This window comes from Agelaius tricolor, unplaced genomic scaffold, assembly GCF_023055355.1.
Source record: "Agelaius tricolor isolate 1412-34295 unplaced genomic scaffold, bAgeTri1.0.p SCAF_5, whole genome shotgun sequence".
In the NCBI taxonomy this organism is placed as follows: Eukaryota; Metazoa; Chordata; class Aves; order Passeriformes; family Icteridae; genus Agelaius; species Agelaius tricolor.
Window position 1 is genome coordinate 8,768,360 of NW_027269265.1, and position 17,181 is coordinate 8,785,540.

General features: G+C 44.0%; 1 protein-coding gene across 1 annotated transcript; it reads right to left on the reverse strand.

The window, feature by feature from the left end:
- Window positions 1-2,264: 2,264 nt before the first annotated feature.
- Window positions 2,265-16,934, reverse strand: PLD4 (phospholipase D family member 4). Its single transcript, XM_071426298.1, has 11 exons — window positions 16,812-16,934; window positions 13,801-13,890; window positions 11,409-11,644; window positions 10,578-10,761; window positions 10,123-10,243; window positions 9,650-9,777; window positions 8,964-9,164; window positions 8,404-8,543; window positions 5,174-5,339; window positions 4,043-4,139; window positions 2,265-2,764 (listed from the first exon to the last, which is right to left on the reverse strand). Exons 1-11 carry the CDS (start codon window positions 16,812-16,814, stop codon window positions 2,565-2,567), a joined length of 1,566 nt encoding a protein of 521 aa, XP_071282399.1. The 5' UTR covers window positions 16,815-16,934; the 3' UTR covers window positions 2,265-2,564.
- Between the last annotated feature and the right edge of the window lie 247 nt (window positions 16,935-17,181).

A 17,181-nucleotide genomic window follows, 5' to 3' on the forward strand; every position in this document is an offset into this window, starting at 1 on the left:
CTGGGAAAGGAAAATCCTGCATAATGGCAGGAAAAAATGTGAACAGATAATACTAAAGTTTTGGAACAAGCTGGTGTCTAAGGTGACTTTGTGCTCATGTCAGTACTCATAACCCCTGAAGCCAGCTGGGTTCTGTCCTGCTGTCACCTGCATTGCTGTGCACTGTAGCCACAAGGCACTGCACCAAACCAAGAGCTTCCAGAGGTGATCCTGCTGGGAGAGCAGTGCAGCAGCTCCTCCTGAAAGCCACTGCAGTGAAGCAGAGCCAATTCTCACACCTTGTACTCCCTCATCACACAGGTACCTGAGATGAGCTGATCAGAGGAGAGTGTCCATGCTCAAGAGCCAAAACAGTGACTTTTTCTAGACATGAATAAACCAATACTGACAAAAATATGAACAGCCTACAGTCAGACTAGAAAATCATAGATTATCCTGAGCCAGAAGGGACTCACAAAGTCCAGCTCCTGGCTCTACACAGTACAACCCCAAGAATCACACCACATCTCCAAGAGTGTAGTTCAAATGCTTCTTAATGTGACAACTTTCCTGGGGAGCCTTTCCACTGCCCAACCACCCTCTGGTTGAAGAACCTTTTCCAATAGCCAGTCTGCCCAAAGATGATGCTAATAAATGCCACTGGAGGACCCAGGATACATTTGGTCCAGTCCTTAACTTGGAGAAATCACAGTCTAAACAAAAGAGATAAATAAGAGATGAATGGATAAGGACTATTATTAACCCTGTTTCATAAATAGAAAATAATTGAGACTCAAAGCCTGGTTTTAACTTACATGTTTAATAGAAAACAAGTAAATAAGAATCAAGGTATGAACGGGCTTCAAAAATCTCACAAGAAATGAGGGAAATACTCCCAAGTTCCTCTTAGATCCAGTTCACTGTATTCATTGTAAACACCCCCCTCACCTTCCCATGTGTAGAGGAAAACCAGCAGTGAAGTCAGTAGAGAAAATAGAAGAGCACTCTCCTAAACATCCATTTTTCTTTTGTAAGCCAAACCTTAACCCACCTGAGGTTTATATGGCCATAAGAACAATTCTGCCACCTTATCCAGAAACTCTGTCCCACTGAACAACTAATCCAGCACTGTCAGATTTGAGCTCCCGAGTAGAAGAGAAGGAAGTTTTCTTCTTCCTCCTGCAGTATCTATCTCTGCCAAAACAGAAAACACAGCTTGGAGTGCCATCTAGAGGAGTGTGCTCCTCTACAGAAAACTGTTTTGTTGGTTGAAGATGTAACGTCTCACAAAGATTTTCAAGCTAGCTCTAGTAAGGAATTAGGGGGTGAGAGCACGAAAAGCACCTGCATGTTCCTCAATATTTTGGCATGTATGGGACTACTCCCAAAATTTCCATGATGCCTGTACATGTAACTACCTGTCTTAGAAAATCTGCCACAGTAACAGGAAGAATTGATTTGTAATGATGGATAAAACACTCCAAGGAATCTTGGAAATGTCTGAAGAGATAGCTAAGGAGCAGCCTGGAAACCAAAAAACGGAACATTGATGGGGGTCATCTCTGAAAGTCCTTATTTGTATGGGGGTTTTTGTGTATGCACAGCCCTGGCAAAGCTCATGGAGCTCCAGCCCAGTGTCACTCACAGCTGGAGCACGAGCCCTGCTCTCCTTTCCTGTCACCTCAGGAAGCCACCCAGGGCAGAGCTGTGGTGGATGTGGATATCAGGCACCAGATGGCTCAGGGCTGTGGTCCCTGAGTGACTGCAGGAGGAAGGGCAGCCCAGAGACTCCACAATGCTCAGGGCCAGCACCAGGGCAGCCCAGAAGGAGGAAGGAGCCTCTCCAAGCACTGCCCACAGTGCAGGTGGGATGCCCCAGCCACAACAGCACCCATGTAGCAGCTTTGCCCTGCTCCCCATCCTGTTTGCTGCACAAGACTGACACACAGACATCCAAACACCCCCAGACTCTCGGGGCTCCAGGGCAGCTGAGCTGGAAACTGGCCCCGAAGTTTAAATCCCAGGCATTTATCTCTACCAGCTAGCCTTAACACTTAGAAACAGGTATCTCTAATTTTTTCAACCAACATTAATCCCTGTATCTCTAATTTCTAAATGCCTTTAAAAATCTGCCCTTGCTATTGTAGGTGATCATTATACATGGCTAAAAAGTTAAGGTGGCCAGGAGTTTTTTAAAAATGTTTAAATACATGTAAGCAGACACTGTTAATGGAACTTTTAGGTTGAAATATACAGTTTCTAAAGATAGAATAGCAGAGCAATAATGATCTGTGTCTCTGATGTTTGCTTTAATGTCAGACAGCTTGTCATACAACATTGTATGCATTTCATTAACTCTGCAATGAGGTAATCACACCAAAAAAATCAATCACACACTGACTAGTGGTTTTGCAGGTAGAGTCAACTGTCAGAAATTCTCCTGTCACCAATGTGGATGCCACGAGGAAGTGATTTCTCTGACAAAGACAAAAAGAAGAGATTTCCTTGATTTGCACCTGCACAAGATTCAAATTTTTTTTTTTTTTTGTTTCTATTTTAAGTGCACATTTCAATTCACTTCAGGTCTAATCCCAGTTACAGTCTTTCTGTCCCTGCACATCTTCCAGATTCACCGCATATTTGGAATTCCAGTCTCGCTCAAAAAGATCTTTCAGCTGTTCCTGGACACGTTGTTGCCTTCTTTGCAGGTCGGTCAAATTCTGTTTGATAATTAGTCCCACACCAGCTGTATCAGTGAAGTAGTTTTCTGACCAATTGGAAGTCCCTATGCAATGGAAAAGCAGCTGATTAGAAAACATTCATTTCTCAATGTTCTGTTTGATCTCTGGGCTTTGTTGATTTGCTCTATGACTGCAAATCTCATTAGGACCAACGAGGCAGCAAAAATCAGGTCACCTCCTTCTTATGCCAGACCTCAGGTTTTGAAAACTTGCTATTAACTGCAACCCTGAAGGTTCATAACCTTCTGATTCATTACAGCCTGTGACAGAGTGCACAAATCTACTCATAAACATGGCAATAAAGTGCAATATATGAGTATTAAGAGAAGTAAAAGCCAGTGTTTGACATGGGTTTCAGTGTTTAAAGAAAGAAGTCTTTAATTTACTCAATTCTCTTCACTTGTTAAAGGAAAACAAAAGGAGAAACTGGACTCCTGATCAATAAACCCTCAGGAGCTGTTCTGAGCTTGACACGCAAAGCCTGCTTCTAAACCAGGCAAAGCTGGAAATCCAGCTGCAGACATTGTCTAGAGCTCTCTCCAAAGCTACCTCAATTCAGACAATCAAGCACTGTGAACAATGCACATTTTATCACTTACGCACTTCCCCTCGTGATCGCCTTAGCCAGAAAACTCTGCCAATTCCAGAAGGTGCTTAGGCATGAAAACAAATCATCTGCATATCTGCCTTCAAGTATAAAACAAGTTATTAAAGTATTGAAGGCAACTGGGGCTGTAAACCCTCAGCCAGTTGGAAGATGAGGCTATTTGCTGGAGTGTATTGCTGGGAGGATGAGCTGGCTGAAGTGACAGAGCACTTTCACATCTCCTTTTCTGAGGGTTCCTAATAAAAGGATGAAATGTAAACACCATCCCTGCTTTCAGGAACAGCGCACAATTGACATTACTGTTTTCTCATTTCCTTTCCTAGAATTCTGTTCAACAAACAGTGCATGGAATTAATTCCTCCCAGCAGTTCCTCTTTATTAAAGCACTGTAATGTTATGTACTGGAGCACCAGCTATCCCTGTGTCATTCTGAGCACACAGGCTGTGAAATCCCCGCTGTGTTTGTCACAGGGGGATTTGTGCACTCAGCCTTGTCACACTCTGCTCCTAATGGCTCACAATCACATGAAATAATCTCTTACTGAACTTGACCTACATTATTTTCTCCCCTTTATATCTATACTACTTTACCTAGAACAGATTTTGGTTTGTATGGCAAAATGAGGTATTTTTTGGTATTGCAGCTGATCCTATCTCAGCCTCAGTCTAGTAGATCTGGGGATACTGTAAATATTTGGAATCATGGAATACATACCAATGTAGGCTACTTTATCAGTGACCATGTATTTGTTGTGATTCACTCTCCCATGAGGAATGTTTGTGTGATTGAGAACAGGAACAATGAAGAGTTTCTGGAGGGAGAGGAATTAAAAATATTAACACAAATACTAGAGTGAGGAACAGACATCATGATTGGACAGTGCATGTTTTCTGTAGTTTCAAAGAATAGAAGAGTGTGGGAAGAACAAAAGAGAGCATACTGCACTCTGTTATTGAGTAGACCATAGAAGAGATTTTACTCCTATCCAAGAAAACTAGCAAATAATACTTCCACTATACATAAAACTGGATAAGCAATTAAGATCAGATACAGAAAATGTTTGCCTCACAATGTTCCATTAGTGGCACAGCTATTATCATTACAGGGCAGACAATTAAATGCAGTTTTAGGCAGCTGTTTAATAGATTGCATTTACCACTGATTGCTGCTCTTATTTTGTGTGAGAATGAGCTGATCACAGACACAATGGGTACTGTAGGCAACTATAATGCCTAACTTTTTGTGTTAACTCTTACCAAAATCTATGTTTCCCTTTTTATTTTTTTTTTTCTGAAATCCACTCCTCCTTCTGCGGTATTTCTCTGTTGTGATAACTGCATCATGTTGGGAGCATCCACACCATCCCCACTCCACCTGATGCATTCCAGCCTAATGCCTATGGCCTGTGTGCAATATTTAGTGTTCAAGAACAGATCTATCTGTAGAGGCAGAGAGCAGAGCTCTCAATTAAAAAAAAAACTGATATCAATTAAACCAATTTAACATATTCCATGCAGGAAAAGGTCTCTGAGAGGAGCACTAAGTTATCATATAAACTGTTACTTGTCACAGTGCTCAGAAAAGCAGCTGCCTGGATAACGTCTCAAGTGCCACAGCCAGGCACATACCTGATATCACTAGTATCTTGAAATAGCTACTTCCTCAAAGATTATATATTGGGCCTTATTTTCACTAAAACGGGAAGCAGTCACCACAAAACCAGACAACCAGCTTCTCTAAAACCTAACATTTGTACACACAAACAGCAGCTTATTCTCAGAAATCAGAGAACTGGGGGGCCGTATCCCCAAAGTGTCTTTCCAAAATCAGGTTTTTTATTCATACCACGTCGACACTGATGTGGGCGTGTGGGTTGTTGAGGGCACGCAGGGACCTCAGGTAGTGGAGCATGGCGGGGTCCGTGTAGGCCCAGCAGCTGACCAGGAGCCGGACCTGCACTCGGTGGTTGAAAGCTGCACGTCTGAGGGCATTGTCAATGGCTGGCCAGTATCTGCAGAAAAGCAGGTGTGTGCAAAAAGGGATGTTTTTTTAAAGCAGTTCACTAGAAAGCTGTGAAGTTAAACTGAGACTAGGAGTGATGATGCACAGATGGGGTTTCTGATGTCTAGTAAGTGAAGCACTTGTGGCTTCCCTGGAGGTACAAACAAGGTTTCTGCCTTCTACCAAGCCTGTTCTTCTCACAGAACGTGTTTTGAGACCTCCAGACCCTGCCAAATTGGGGTGAAATTAATCCAAAAGTCTAAAGCTTAGTAAAGTGCCCATACACAGATACACACACAGCGTGGTGCCTGCTTAGGAAACTGAAGATAACAATAGCAACTCCAGGGTAAGGACAGTTCATACAGCACAGAGTACAAGGGCAGTGCAGAGCCCATAGGAAAGTCTAAGAACCATTTTGCAGAATATGGCTTTTTCAGGCCCCTGGAGACTGTTTCCAGTGTCTGCAGTGGTCCTGTGCCATCGGCCAGCATGAGCAGACTCCACCCCTCCCCACCCCTCCCTGTTCTCATTGTGTGTGCCCAAGGTAAGGGACACAGCTGTGCTCTCCATGTTCCCTGAACATGAGAAAATCTGTTTTCCTGACCCTTGTGTTGGCTGTAGCAATGGGGGACATTTTTAACTCCTTCACCCAGCTACACAACACTAAGAGCTGAACAATGTGCATCCCAGGGCTGGTAACTCCAAACACCCACATGGCATTTTCATTGCATGGATCCTAACAAATGCTGCACGGAGGGAGACAAGCATGTTTAGTACAGATTGGAAGGCTGATACAGAGAGAGGTCCAGCATTTGCTCGCAGCCCCATGAGCAATGATGAATTAATTTGCCTAACTTAATCCTTTTGGTCTTATGTACAAAGGCCTGAATTCTCTGATCCTCCCCCGTGCATCGTCCTATTGCGATCAATGGCCTGGCCACGTGCTCTGAGGCTCAGGCTTGACTTACAGATCCTGAAAAGCTTGGAAAATCATGCTATTTGAAATGCAATTTTTGAATGGTTTCAATTTTTAAAATATATCAGTTTCTAGTTGATGAACACTCAGGCATTAGACAGCAGCTTTGTTTCCTCTGCCTCAGCTGCTGGAGGAACCTAACCTGAACTAATCAGCTTCAATTCATGGCACTACAGCTGGTTGCTGTGGAGATAGCCCGAGGCCCTGTGCCACTTTCCCTGGGCCTTTCAAACCCTTGTTTGCATCTGATCAGCCCTAGATGTCACAAACTGTGGATTAAGCTTTCAGATGAAGAATAAGGAGTATTAATGCACTCAATGCTAAGGGGGGAAAGAGACTTTCTGGGAACTTATTCCCAGAAAGATGAGTGGGTTCTCAGAAGATGAGAAACCCAGAGACTCAATTGTATTACATAGAAACTGAAAATCCTCTGAGGTGTTTGATTTATTAAAGATATCCTCCAAGTAGAGGCTAGTCTCAATTTTGTTTCTTGGACAGTAGAATTATCTGCATCTCTCTATTATCCTAAAATCTTCCCCATAACACACCTATGCCTCAGCTGAACAACAGAGGCTTTACACAGTTGTGGCAAAGGGACATGATGCATGGTATCATTCTGGCTGAATGGCAGCCTAGAGCTTACCCTATTCAACAAGACATGTACATAATTCTTTCACTTGAACTTCTTTCTCAGATCATTTAGCTGGTTGAAAAACTCAGAAATGTTGTAAGCAGGTAATTCAGAGCACTTGGTTGCACAGAAACATCCCAATTCAGGCATATCTAAGAGGATTTGGGAGTCTTAGTGCTGCCCCATGACTGTGTAACTTTCTGTGCTTCTCAGGTTTGGGTTCATGTGCAGAGCCTGCACAGTTCTGCTGAGCCTCGGGCAGTCTCTGGAGCAGGGCAGTGGTTCAGGCTCAAGGCCAGGCTGGATGGGGCTTTGAGCAGCCTGGTCTAGTGGAAGGTGTCCCTGCCCACAGCACAGGAGGGGAGGAATGAGATGGTCTGTAGCCTAAACCATTCTGCGATGACTCCAGATCACCACCATCACTTTATCTCTGAAGCTGCTGCTGGAACTTAGATGGAATTATTAAAAACAAAACAAAAACCCCAAACAACAACAACAACAACAAACCTCTCAACAACAGCAACAAAAAAATGCTAACCCCCAAACAAACAAAAAACCCAGAAGTTTCTTTTAGAGGCTGTTTCAGCTCTCACTGCAAAGGTCAGGAGAGTCAAGAACCACCCTCTAAACCATTGGTCAAGTGCATCAAGCAAGAAATAGAGCAGGAAGTCAAGACTCTTCAGAAGTAAAGAACAGCAAGAAAGAAACATGGGAGCAAGAAAGGAGAGCACAGCAATGTTTTCTCTGAAAAATCTGATGCCAGATGTATTTCTGGTGTTCCCTTTCCTCTCTCAATTCATAAAGCTACTGTGTTGAATTTTGGAGGATGCTGGACCTGACTGTCCCTAGCATGGCATTCCACATGGCATGGCATTTCACAGCATGGCATTTCACATTCAGCATGGCATTCCACAGCTGTTCTGCTGTGTGTAGAGCACAGGAGGCTGCTCCAGAGCACCAGCAAAGCACACAGGTACTGGTAATCATCCTTCCTGCAGCATCAGGACTGGAATCACAGAATCCTGGAATTGTCAGGTTCTGGAAAAGACCTTTAAGGTCATCAAGTCCAACTCTCAGCCCAGCAGCAGCACCATGTTCACCACTAAACCATGTACTCAAGTGCCATAGCCACAGAATTTTTAAACTCTTCCAGGGATGGTGGCTCCACCACTTCCCTGGGTAGTCTGTTCCACTACCTGACAACCCTTTCCATGAATTTCTTTTTCCTAATATCCAATCTAAACCTCCCCTGGCACAGCTTGAGGCTGTTTCCTCTCATCCTGTCCCTTGGTACGTGGGAGGCACAGTCTATGGGATGGTTGTGAATGCAGAGCAAAGCCTCTCTCCATTTTGAATATTTTCATTGCAGAAGGAGAGGAATCATATTTTTTTTTCTTCAAATAGTACCAGTAGCTGATTTGCTCAGGATGGAAATTGTGAAGATAATTGTGAAGATGGAAATTGTACCTTTTTGGTTGAACAAAACGGCTGGTAGGGAAATATTCCATAACAGAAACATAGACAAACTTCTGTGCCTGACTGATTATACTGAGTATAGCATAGAGGTCATGAGTGCGACCTTCTGGACAAAATGCTGGAGGGGAAGCCTGTAAAAAAAAAAAAAAAAAAAAAAAACCAAACAAACATGTAGATCAGTGATTTTCTTTTTTTTTTTTTTAAATCTCAGACTCCTTTGTGTTTAGATCTGTCTACTTTTCACTAAAATACCACGAAGCAATTGAGATGGATCACCATCTTTCCTCATGTCTTCCATACGCTGCTGGGTCAGATACTTATTGATATATTGGGCCTACAGGTGATTAAAAGAGACTTGCACACTGTTCCTGCCATACAATTTGCCAGCTTATGCTGGGTTTATCCCTATCCTTTGAACATCCCAGAGAAACCTAAGGAACAAATTATTATCCACCTGGAACACAAGCAACTGAGCAGGACTGCTGAAGAAACTTTCCTGCTCAATCCTTAAGCACTTTACACTTTGTTGTGTTATTTTCAAACATACTTACAGAAAAATAGGTTTTTGTCAAGATTCCATTAAATTCTACTTCCAGAGGATGATGATTGTTAATGTGGGTTGAGTAATTGAGAGGCCAAGGGGCTGGGATGGTAGCATTAGGATATCCAACATCCCAATAGGTACTAAATGTTTTCCAGAGGTCTTGGGCCAAGCAGCTGCAGTTATACATCACAGCACCAAACTCTTTCACCTGCAAAGAGAGCAAGCTCTGTCACAGCCCCAGAAGGAGCCACCTCCAGGGGTTTCTGTAGGGGGATAGAATATAAGAAAATAAAGGTAGTATAGAAAGTAATCTTAACCCTAAAGAGTTGCAGCTGGGCTAATTATTAAAGATTAGGAGCAGGCCTGACTTTAACAGGCCACAGCTGTAGCCAATAAGAAGAAGAGTGCTATAAAAGAGTGGGTTGGTTGGTTAAGAGGGGAACTGGTGTCAGTTGGCTGCTGTAAGAAGGAAGAGTCAGTGCTTGGAGGAGCTGCCCACAAGAAACATCAAGGAGGTATGAAACCCTTGCATTAAGGAGCCAACAATATGGAACCTTTGTAATGTAATGACAGCAGGTTTCTTTGCTGTTTCTTCTGCTCTGATAATATTCTACATCAATATGATTTTTCTCTGTTATCTGGTAGGATATGAATTTTCCCCCAGATTTCTGAATACGCAGTAGCAGACGTTACCTGAGATAAAGATCTCCAGTCCATGTTTGCACTACCAATGTATACGTGTTTCATGTCTACAATCCAGAATTTGCTATGCAACACTCCTCTTGTCAAATGTCCAAAATCAATCTTCTTCACATGAGCCCCTGAAGAAAGATGGAGGGGGAAAAAAAGAGTTTAGATACAGCATGAAGATGGTTCCTCAACAGGCAGAACACATCTGCGTGTCTGACTCTTGCAGGCAGTAACAACTACCAAAATTCACAAGCACTCATTCCCGGGATCACAGTAACTTGAAAAAACAATATGCAAAATGTGAACTTTCAGAAGATCCTGAAGAGCACAGAAAGAAAGCATGAACTAGTGAGCAGATGGCACTTGTCCTGTGAATTTATTTAAGCACTACATCAGAACAGGCCTTGGAAACCAGGTTTCCCACAGATGCCTTTTTGCAATACAGAAGCTGTGAGTGGATCACTGAAGGGAATTACCTTTTTCTTCTAAAAGCTCAAGGTCCGTGGATTTTGTAGCCAGAGTTGGTGAACTTGCTGCAATATACAAAGAGACATTCTCTGCGAGTAACCTCTCAAACCTCTGCAGAATATCTTCACCCTGTGTGATGAATTATTTTTTTATATGAGTTATTTTTTTATATTTTGTTGCAGAAGGTGTAGCAAGATATAGGCAAGGGCAGTGTTACTAATGGATACTTCCTTTGAAGAACCCCAGCACAAGGAAGGTCCGAAATTTCACTTATTTCAGCCTAACTTGACTAAAGGAGGAGAGCTGGAGTGCTGCTTCAGAACAGCATGGAAAACCTCCCTGGATTTGCAGGAGGAGTTAAGCAATGTCTCTGGGAGACACACCACACAGCCAGCCTGTCCTCTACCACAGGGACATGAGGAAAAACAATCACAGACCATGCTTGCTGCTGGTTTTACCTTACCTGCTTGGAAGAGGAGTCATTGACACCAATATCCTTCCCAGTGAGAGACCAGTAGTAAGAGGCCACGTGCACTTTTTCCTGGGCTAGATCAAGCAGTTTTGTCCAGGCTTGGTACAAGGGTTTGGCTGCAGTGCTGTTTATCTCGAAGGGCAAGTCATAAGGAACATTTTCCACAAGTTCAAAGCTGCAATGGCAATTTTGTGTTGTGAAGCAAGTGACCCCCAACAGGACACCAAGCCAGACTGCACAGTTGGCCATGCTGGGTGTCAACCTCCACAGCAAACAAGATGAGCTGGACAAACAGGCTGGCAGTGCTCTCTACCCCTAGCTTTCGTAGCCAGGCTTATATTGTTGTACAGTGACCTCCCAAATTCAGCAGAGTGGTTTCTCGGTAGCTATTCTGAGCTTTTTATTTTACCCTGCCTAAGATGTGGAGAAAAGCAAACCCCCATAGCTGGATGTTGCTAGGGTACCCTCTTCACCCTCTCCTAGCACAGACATTCCCTGCCCCTGCAGCCTCTGGGAAAGGCTGCTCTGCCAGCTGGTGACACAAAAGGAGGGTGGCTGCAGGGGGCAGAGGAGGAACCGAGCTGGGATGAGCATACAAGCAAGGACTGGGAGCAGGGCTGTGACACTGCCCCTCACAGCAGGCAGCTGCCAATTACCCAGCGCCTAAACAGCACCCCCAAATTAGCACTCCTCCCTAATTTGTGGTGCTTCATCACTTATGGTACAGTGGGAAGAGAATAAAGCCCATGCTGACATTATCAGTCCTGTAGCTATTTCTCCCTCTGGTGATGAGTTCTCCATGTGCCATCTAACCTGACTCACCTGCAGGAGTCATTGCATCTGTTGGTGCCCTCCTCAGTTGCTGTGGCTCTTGGGAGATCTCCATAGAGTCCTTCTTCCTCTGGGAGATCTCTGTACAGTCCTTCCTCCTCCACATTTCTGTAAATGCTGACAGCTGCTGCTTCTTCTCCATTACCATCAACTGTGCTGTCCATACTCAGGAAGTAAAAAGCCATCAGGACAAGACCAAGGGTCAGAATCGCCCCTAAGATTTGAAACTAGAACAGAACCCACAGAGGAGAAGGTTTAAGTCATCACCAAGGCATTGATGCACCAGCTAATGGATGACTACCTGTGCAGGTGAATAAATCACAATCTTTGAATGGGAGATCTGCTTGCAGCTCCTGTTCTTAGGGGCAGCACTGAAAGCGAGGAACAACTGTTCAAGGTCTGCTTGGACAGGGCCCTGAGCAGCCTGATCCAACTGAAGATGGCCCTTCTCTCTGCAGGGAGGTTGGATTAGATGACCTTTAAAAGGTCCATTTAAACTCAAGTGAGGTGCAGTGAGAAGGACTAGAAGTTGCTAAGATTTTACACATTGAAACCCCAAAATTGAGGAATAAAGGTAAACAAAGAGACATGAGAATAAATTGAAGAAAAGAACTGCTTAAAAAAAAAAAAAAAAAGAGAAAATTCTGAAACTAAGTGAAAACAGTAAAAGTTAATGGGATGACACAATGTGCAGGGGAAATGGACCAAAGCTTGACCAATTGATCCTCATTGAAATGGCAAGATTTCATTCCCTTCCTGAAAGGAGGAATTTCCTGAAATTTCATGAAATCTTGAAATCAGAGAATCAAGTGGAACAAACACTCTGGAAAGGAGATATGATCAAATAAAGTGCAACTGGGGTAAAAAAAGAAAATTTGGAAATTGATTGGTGTTGGTTTATGTGAAGACTGTGATTTTAGTTCCATTTTTTGGTTCATTTTTTTTTTTTTGTGCCAACATATCAATCCCTTGGAGCTTTTTTCCCAAATTTTGTGATTAATTTGACATTGATTAGCTTTATTTTAGCACAGGACCAATGGACGTTCAACAAAATTTCTACCAAAATCAAAATAGGGCAATTTCTAACACAAGATTAGCTGTGGGATTAAGCCAAGCATTACCATAGAAAGGAAGTTTGTGTCGTCAGGGGAGAAAAAACAGTTCAGAAAGTGTCAGAGGCAGAAAGACATTTTGTGGTTTCTGAACACGTTCTGGTTTTGTCTTAAACCTCCCTTAACTGAAGCAACACAAATCTCATTTATCCATGTGCACAGTATTCCCGTGTCATTTTAGTGTGGTGAGTTAGTTTCATTTCACTTTTGCTGCACTTTCAATTTTTTTCCTGAATGTAGATTGGAAAAAAAAAAGTAGCTTGGCTACCTGGTAGCTTCAGATCTGCAGTCCAGCCACTCACATGCTGGAAATTTTAGCACCAGGCTCTAAATGCTGCCTTGTACTGAGCAGGCAAAGACAACCAGCCACACATGCAGATCTATTTCCCCCCAGTAATTATCATGGCTGGCTCCCCATGGCAATTTATGGGAGCTGGAACCATCCACCAGCCTGTGATAGGCACCATGGACTTCAGAGCTGAGCTTCTGAGCTCCCAGGCAGGAGAATCAAGTCTGGGGGTGGTCGTGAGGCTGCAGCCATAAATCTGAGCTCCCAAAAGGGCACATGGGAAAACCACACAGAAACCACTTGCCTCTGAAAGTTTCTGTTTCTATGTGGTTTCAGTTTTAGTTTCTATGTGGATAAAGCTTCTTGCTTTTTATCTTCTCTGCTTTTCTCAAAATCTACAGTGCTGACATAGATTTCAGGCAGCAATTTTAATAAAATAATCATCTTAAAGGTATCTACTTAAATTTTTGCCCTCTGGGTTGTTCTCCACCTTACCACAAAAAAAATCTCACCCATTTTTAACAGTTCCACATTTCATCACATGAACATGTTAGCAAGACTTAGGTTTTAGAAGTTATTTCTAAGGTAAGAAATCTATTTTGAAGTCACATCATGGCTGTCACCATGCTACACACTGTGATGTCCAGGTACTCTGGGCATCTGAATAAATGAACAAATGAATACATTATTAAATGCTGTGCCAGGAGTGGAAGTGAGGCTGTTTGTATGAGTGTGGTTTCCTTGTCCTGAGCCAGACAGAGCTGCAGGATTTATCTCCACATTACTCCCTCTGGGCAAGGTTTGATCAGTCTACCGGATAAATCAATGAGGGTTTTGTCACTCACTTGTTTACAAATAGGATTGAAACCTCCACAGTTTTCTAAAATGGCCAATAAAATAATTCTCAACCTGTTATTTCTTTTCAGAAATGTCAGCACAATCCCAGCTTTTGTAAGCAAATGTGGTGCGTCCCAATAATTACCGTTTTGACGTCTTTTTGATTGTTCACGCCTAATTTCATGTTGGAGGACTCATCAAACATCAGGGATGTTTTTAATGCTTTTTTCACAATCTGAAAAACAGAAATGTATGCAAGGGGAAAAATAAAGCTTTGTAACAACATTTGTGTACAGCCAATTACAGACAAATAGTGCAGATTACTGCCACTGCTTTACACAGTGCTCTGAGATTTGAGTATGGATCTGTGCAACATCCTCCTGTATTATGGGTCTTGAGTGACATTAACAGATTCCAAAGTGACAGAGAGAGACGTGTCCCCACTGTTTTCCCCCCGTGCTCTCTACACACAAAAATCCCTGCAGTAATTAATGTGTAAACAACTGCATCACTGCCTCTTCCAGCCATCCTTCAACACCCGCTTTTGTCCTGTTGCAAGAGAACATATTTGCCAACAAGCAGTAATTAAATGCAGAAGCAGTGGGTGATAGTGTGCAGAGCATCAGTCTCATCCTGCATGTGACTCTGTCAGGCTTCTGCTCTCTTCCTGTGCCTGTTGTCTTCAATGCCAGCGTCTCTTCCAGAAGTGACTCTGTTAAGGGGACAGGGACCAGGCTGAAATACAAACTCCCTTTCTCCCCTGTTGCAGTCATGACTCTAGAAAATAAGTTATCTTCTTTTCTTTCTCAGGCAGTATTTCTCCAATCTTTTGTTATCACCAGCAGAGGCAAACATAAGAGCAAATACCAAAATATTCCAATATGACAGCAGATGGTCAGACACGGGGAGTTGGCACTTGCCTATTTTACCTCCTCAAAAACTTGACACATGCCCAGTGGGTCACGAATCATCCCTGCATTGGCAGAGGTGAATTTACACAACAGGAGCCTGATGACACTTTTCATTCCCAGAAGCAAGAAGCAGATCCTGGGCTGGAGCAGATCTCAGAAGGTGCTACCAGATGATACCTCCACATGTCCAGTCCCTGAATGCCTGCTTCTGACCCCTGAGCACTGGGCTTTTGTAGAGGAGGAGCCTGCTGCAGTGGTACTGGATGTGGAGTTGCTCTGTGGGTGGCCAAGCAAGGTTTGTGTAGGAAGGATCCTGCCAGGCTTGTCCCATCCATCTTGCCATGTGTTCACAGCTGTTGTCACCTGAACTGGGTGGGCTCACAGTGTCTGCCCTCCCCCAGCAGCAAAGCAGCATGGCCATACACATTCCCTGCTGCTTCCAGCTCCTGCCCACTCCACCTTTCTGTGTGGATGCAGTGGCTGCATGGAACAGGCAGGGGTTGGACACAGCCCCAAAGGCTTCCTCGACTCACAGGTACTGGTGGGGCTGAACCAAAGACGTGGAGGATGGACAGGAAGACAAGGGAGGAGGGTCTGAAACAGACTTGGGGAATGCAGAGAGGGATGTGGAAAGGGGGGACCTGTGGTAAAACAGCAGACATAAAAGATGGAAAAGGTTGGGAGGGATGAAAAGGTACAAACACTCCTGCTTAAAAGCATACTGGAGCTGCATAGAAGAAAGCCCTGCTTCCATTTCAGGACCTGTTTGTTGTTATCAGCTGCAATCACTGTAGCAGAGCCCACTTCCCAAAGCAGTTTTACTCACACTTTTCACTGTCACTTCCTTTTGCTGCCCCAGGCTCAGCTGCAAGCTTTTCCACTAGAAATAGTTACAAATGCTGGCAAGTAAATATCCATTCTCCCAGCCCTGGAGAAATGGAGTGGCTGCCAGCAGTGAGGGACAGTTGGCCATTCCCAGAGCTCTGAAGTCCCAGTTCATGTTTTTAGCACAGAATAAGGACCCACTGTCTTTCCCCAAAGAGCTGACAGCCCAAGCAGATGGGGGGATATAACCCACCACACAGGGAAAGGTGTGACAGCAATACACATGAGAGGAAGGGGTCACATTGCAACCCAGAAATCTTAGTGGGTAGAAAGGGAAGAGAAGCAAGAGTGAAGATGTGAGAGAGTTGGGTAGAAAGTGAGACAAAGGTATTTTACAGGAGGAGATGAAAGGCATCTGACAAACAGCAGCAGCCCTTCAGGCTGGGCCAGGAGAGCCCACTGGGGCTGCAGGTCACACTGCACAGCTTGTGCCTTTGGCACAGCTGTCCCAGCCAGCTGGGCTGGCCAGGAACAAACAGCCACCACGAGTGCTTCTCAACACAGGACTGGAGCTGAGAGGTGTAGAGGTGTCCCTCTGGCTCCCTTGTCCCTCTGGCTCCCTTGTCCCTCTGGCTCCTGAAGTCCCATCTGGTGACCCAGGCAATATCTTGGTAAGAAACTGCGGGTGTCAGTGCAATTAAAGCCACGTGATGGCCTCAGATGGATGGAGCTTACCAGAAACAACTTGTTTCACTTCTCTTTTTCAGCAACAGTTACAAAATGTCTTCCAAAAGCAGTGTTTTTCTTAAAATACGAAGGTGAACAGATTTTGTATGTGCTGTTATAGAATTATCTATCATTCTGTTCAAACAAAGCCCTTTCTGATGTTTTTGACTGGTGATGGGTTGAAGTCCCACCTGCTGTACAGAAGTTGTGAGAACTGCTCTAAAACAGTTTAATTTTCAAGAAGGGAAACATCACAGAAACAACCAGAATTCCTAAGAATAATATTGTAGCTAGTCAGCAATTAACTACAGCTCCCTAAAAGCTTTCAGGGCTCTACCAGCTGCCAGTTTCAATGACTGAATGAAGTTCATCCAAGAGCAGTGAATATAAGCACTACTCAGCATTGCTGCACAGGCTGGGGCACCAGCTAATGCCAGTCTGCTGAGTACCCATAGGACACTGCTGTTTGTAACATTAAGTTTGCTTTCTCCTCGTCTCCAAAATGCCTCTTGGAACTTCTTTTCTCCACCAGCAACAAATTGTGTCATACTTTGCATTTCAAACACAAGCATGTGATTTTTCACTGTACCGAATCCTCCCCGGGAGCAGTTTGAAGTTCCTCACACGAACAAGGTGCACTCATCTCTCCATTTCCACCCCCCAGCTCCCTCAAGATGAAGACAAAGGTACTCACCATCCTGGAAGGTCTCCTCCTGTGTGGATGTCCCCCTGTACTCTGATGTTATCCCAGCTTTGTGTACAAAAGGCAACACTCATGCTCTGTCAGCACATTTGTTTAGGTTTCTTCTGGTTTTTTCCCCTCCTGCTGTAGATCACTTCCTCTTAGACACTGAGTTTCACAATGTGTACTGACAGGGTACTAAGTTATCCTCCAGTTGTTGTGACCCAGTTCTTAAACTCTGGGTCCTGATCTTCACATGTTTGCCATAACTTGCTCTGTTGGATGTCAAAGCTCCCACTCAGTGGTGGAAAGTCAGAGTCCACATCAGCATGAGAAGACACTGGTTGGAAGGACTGCTCAGCTTTGGTGCTCTTTGCTGCCC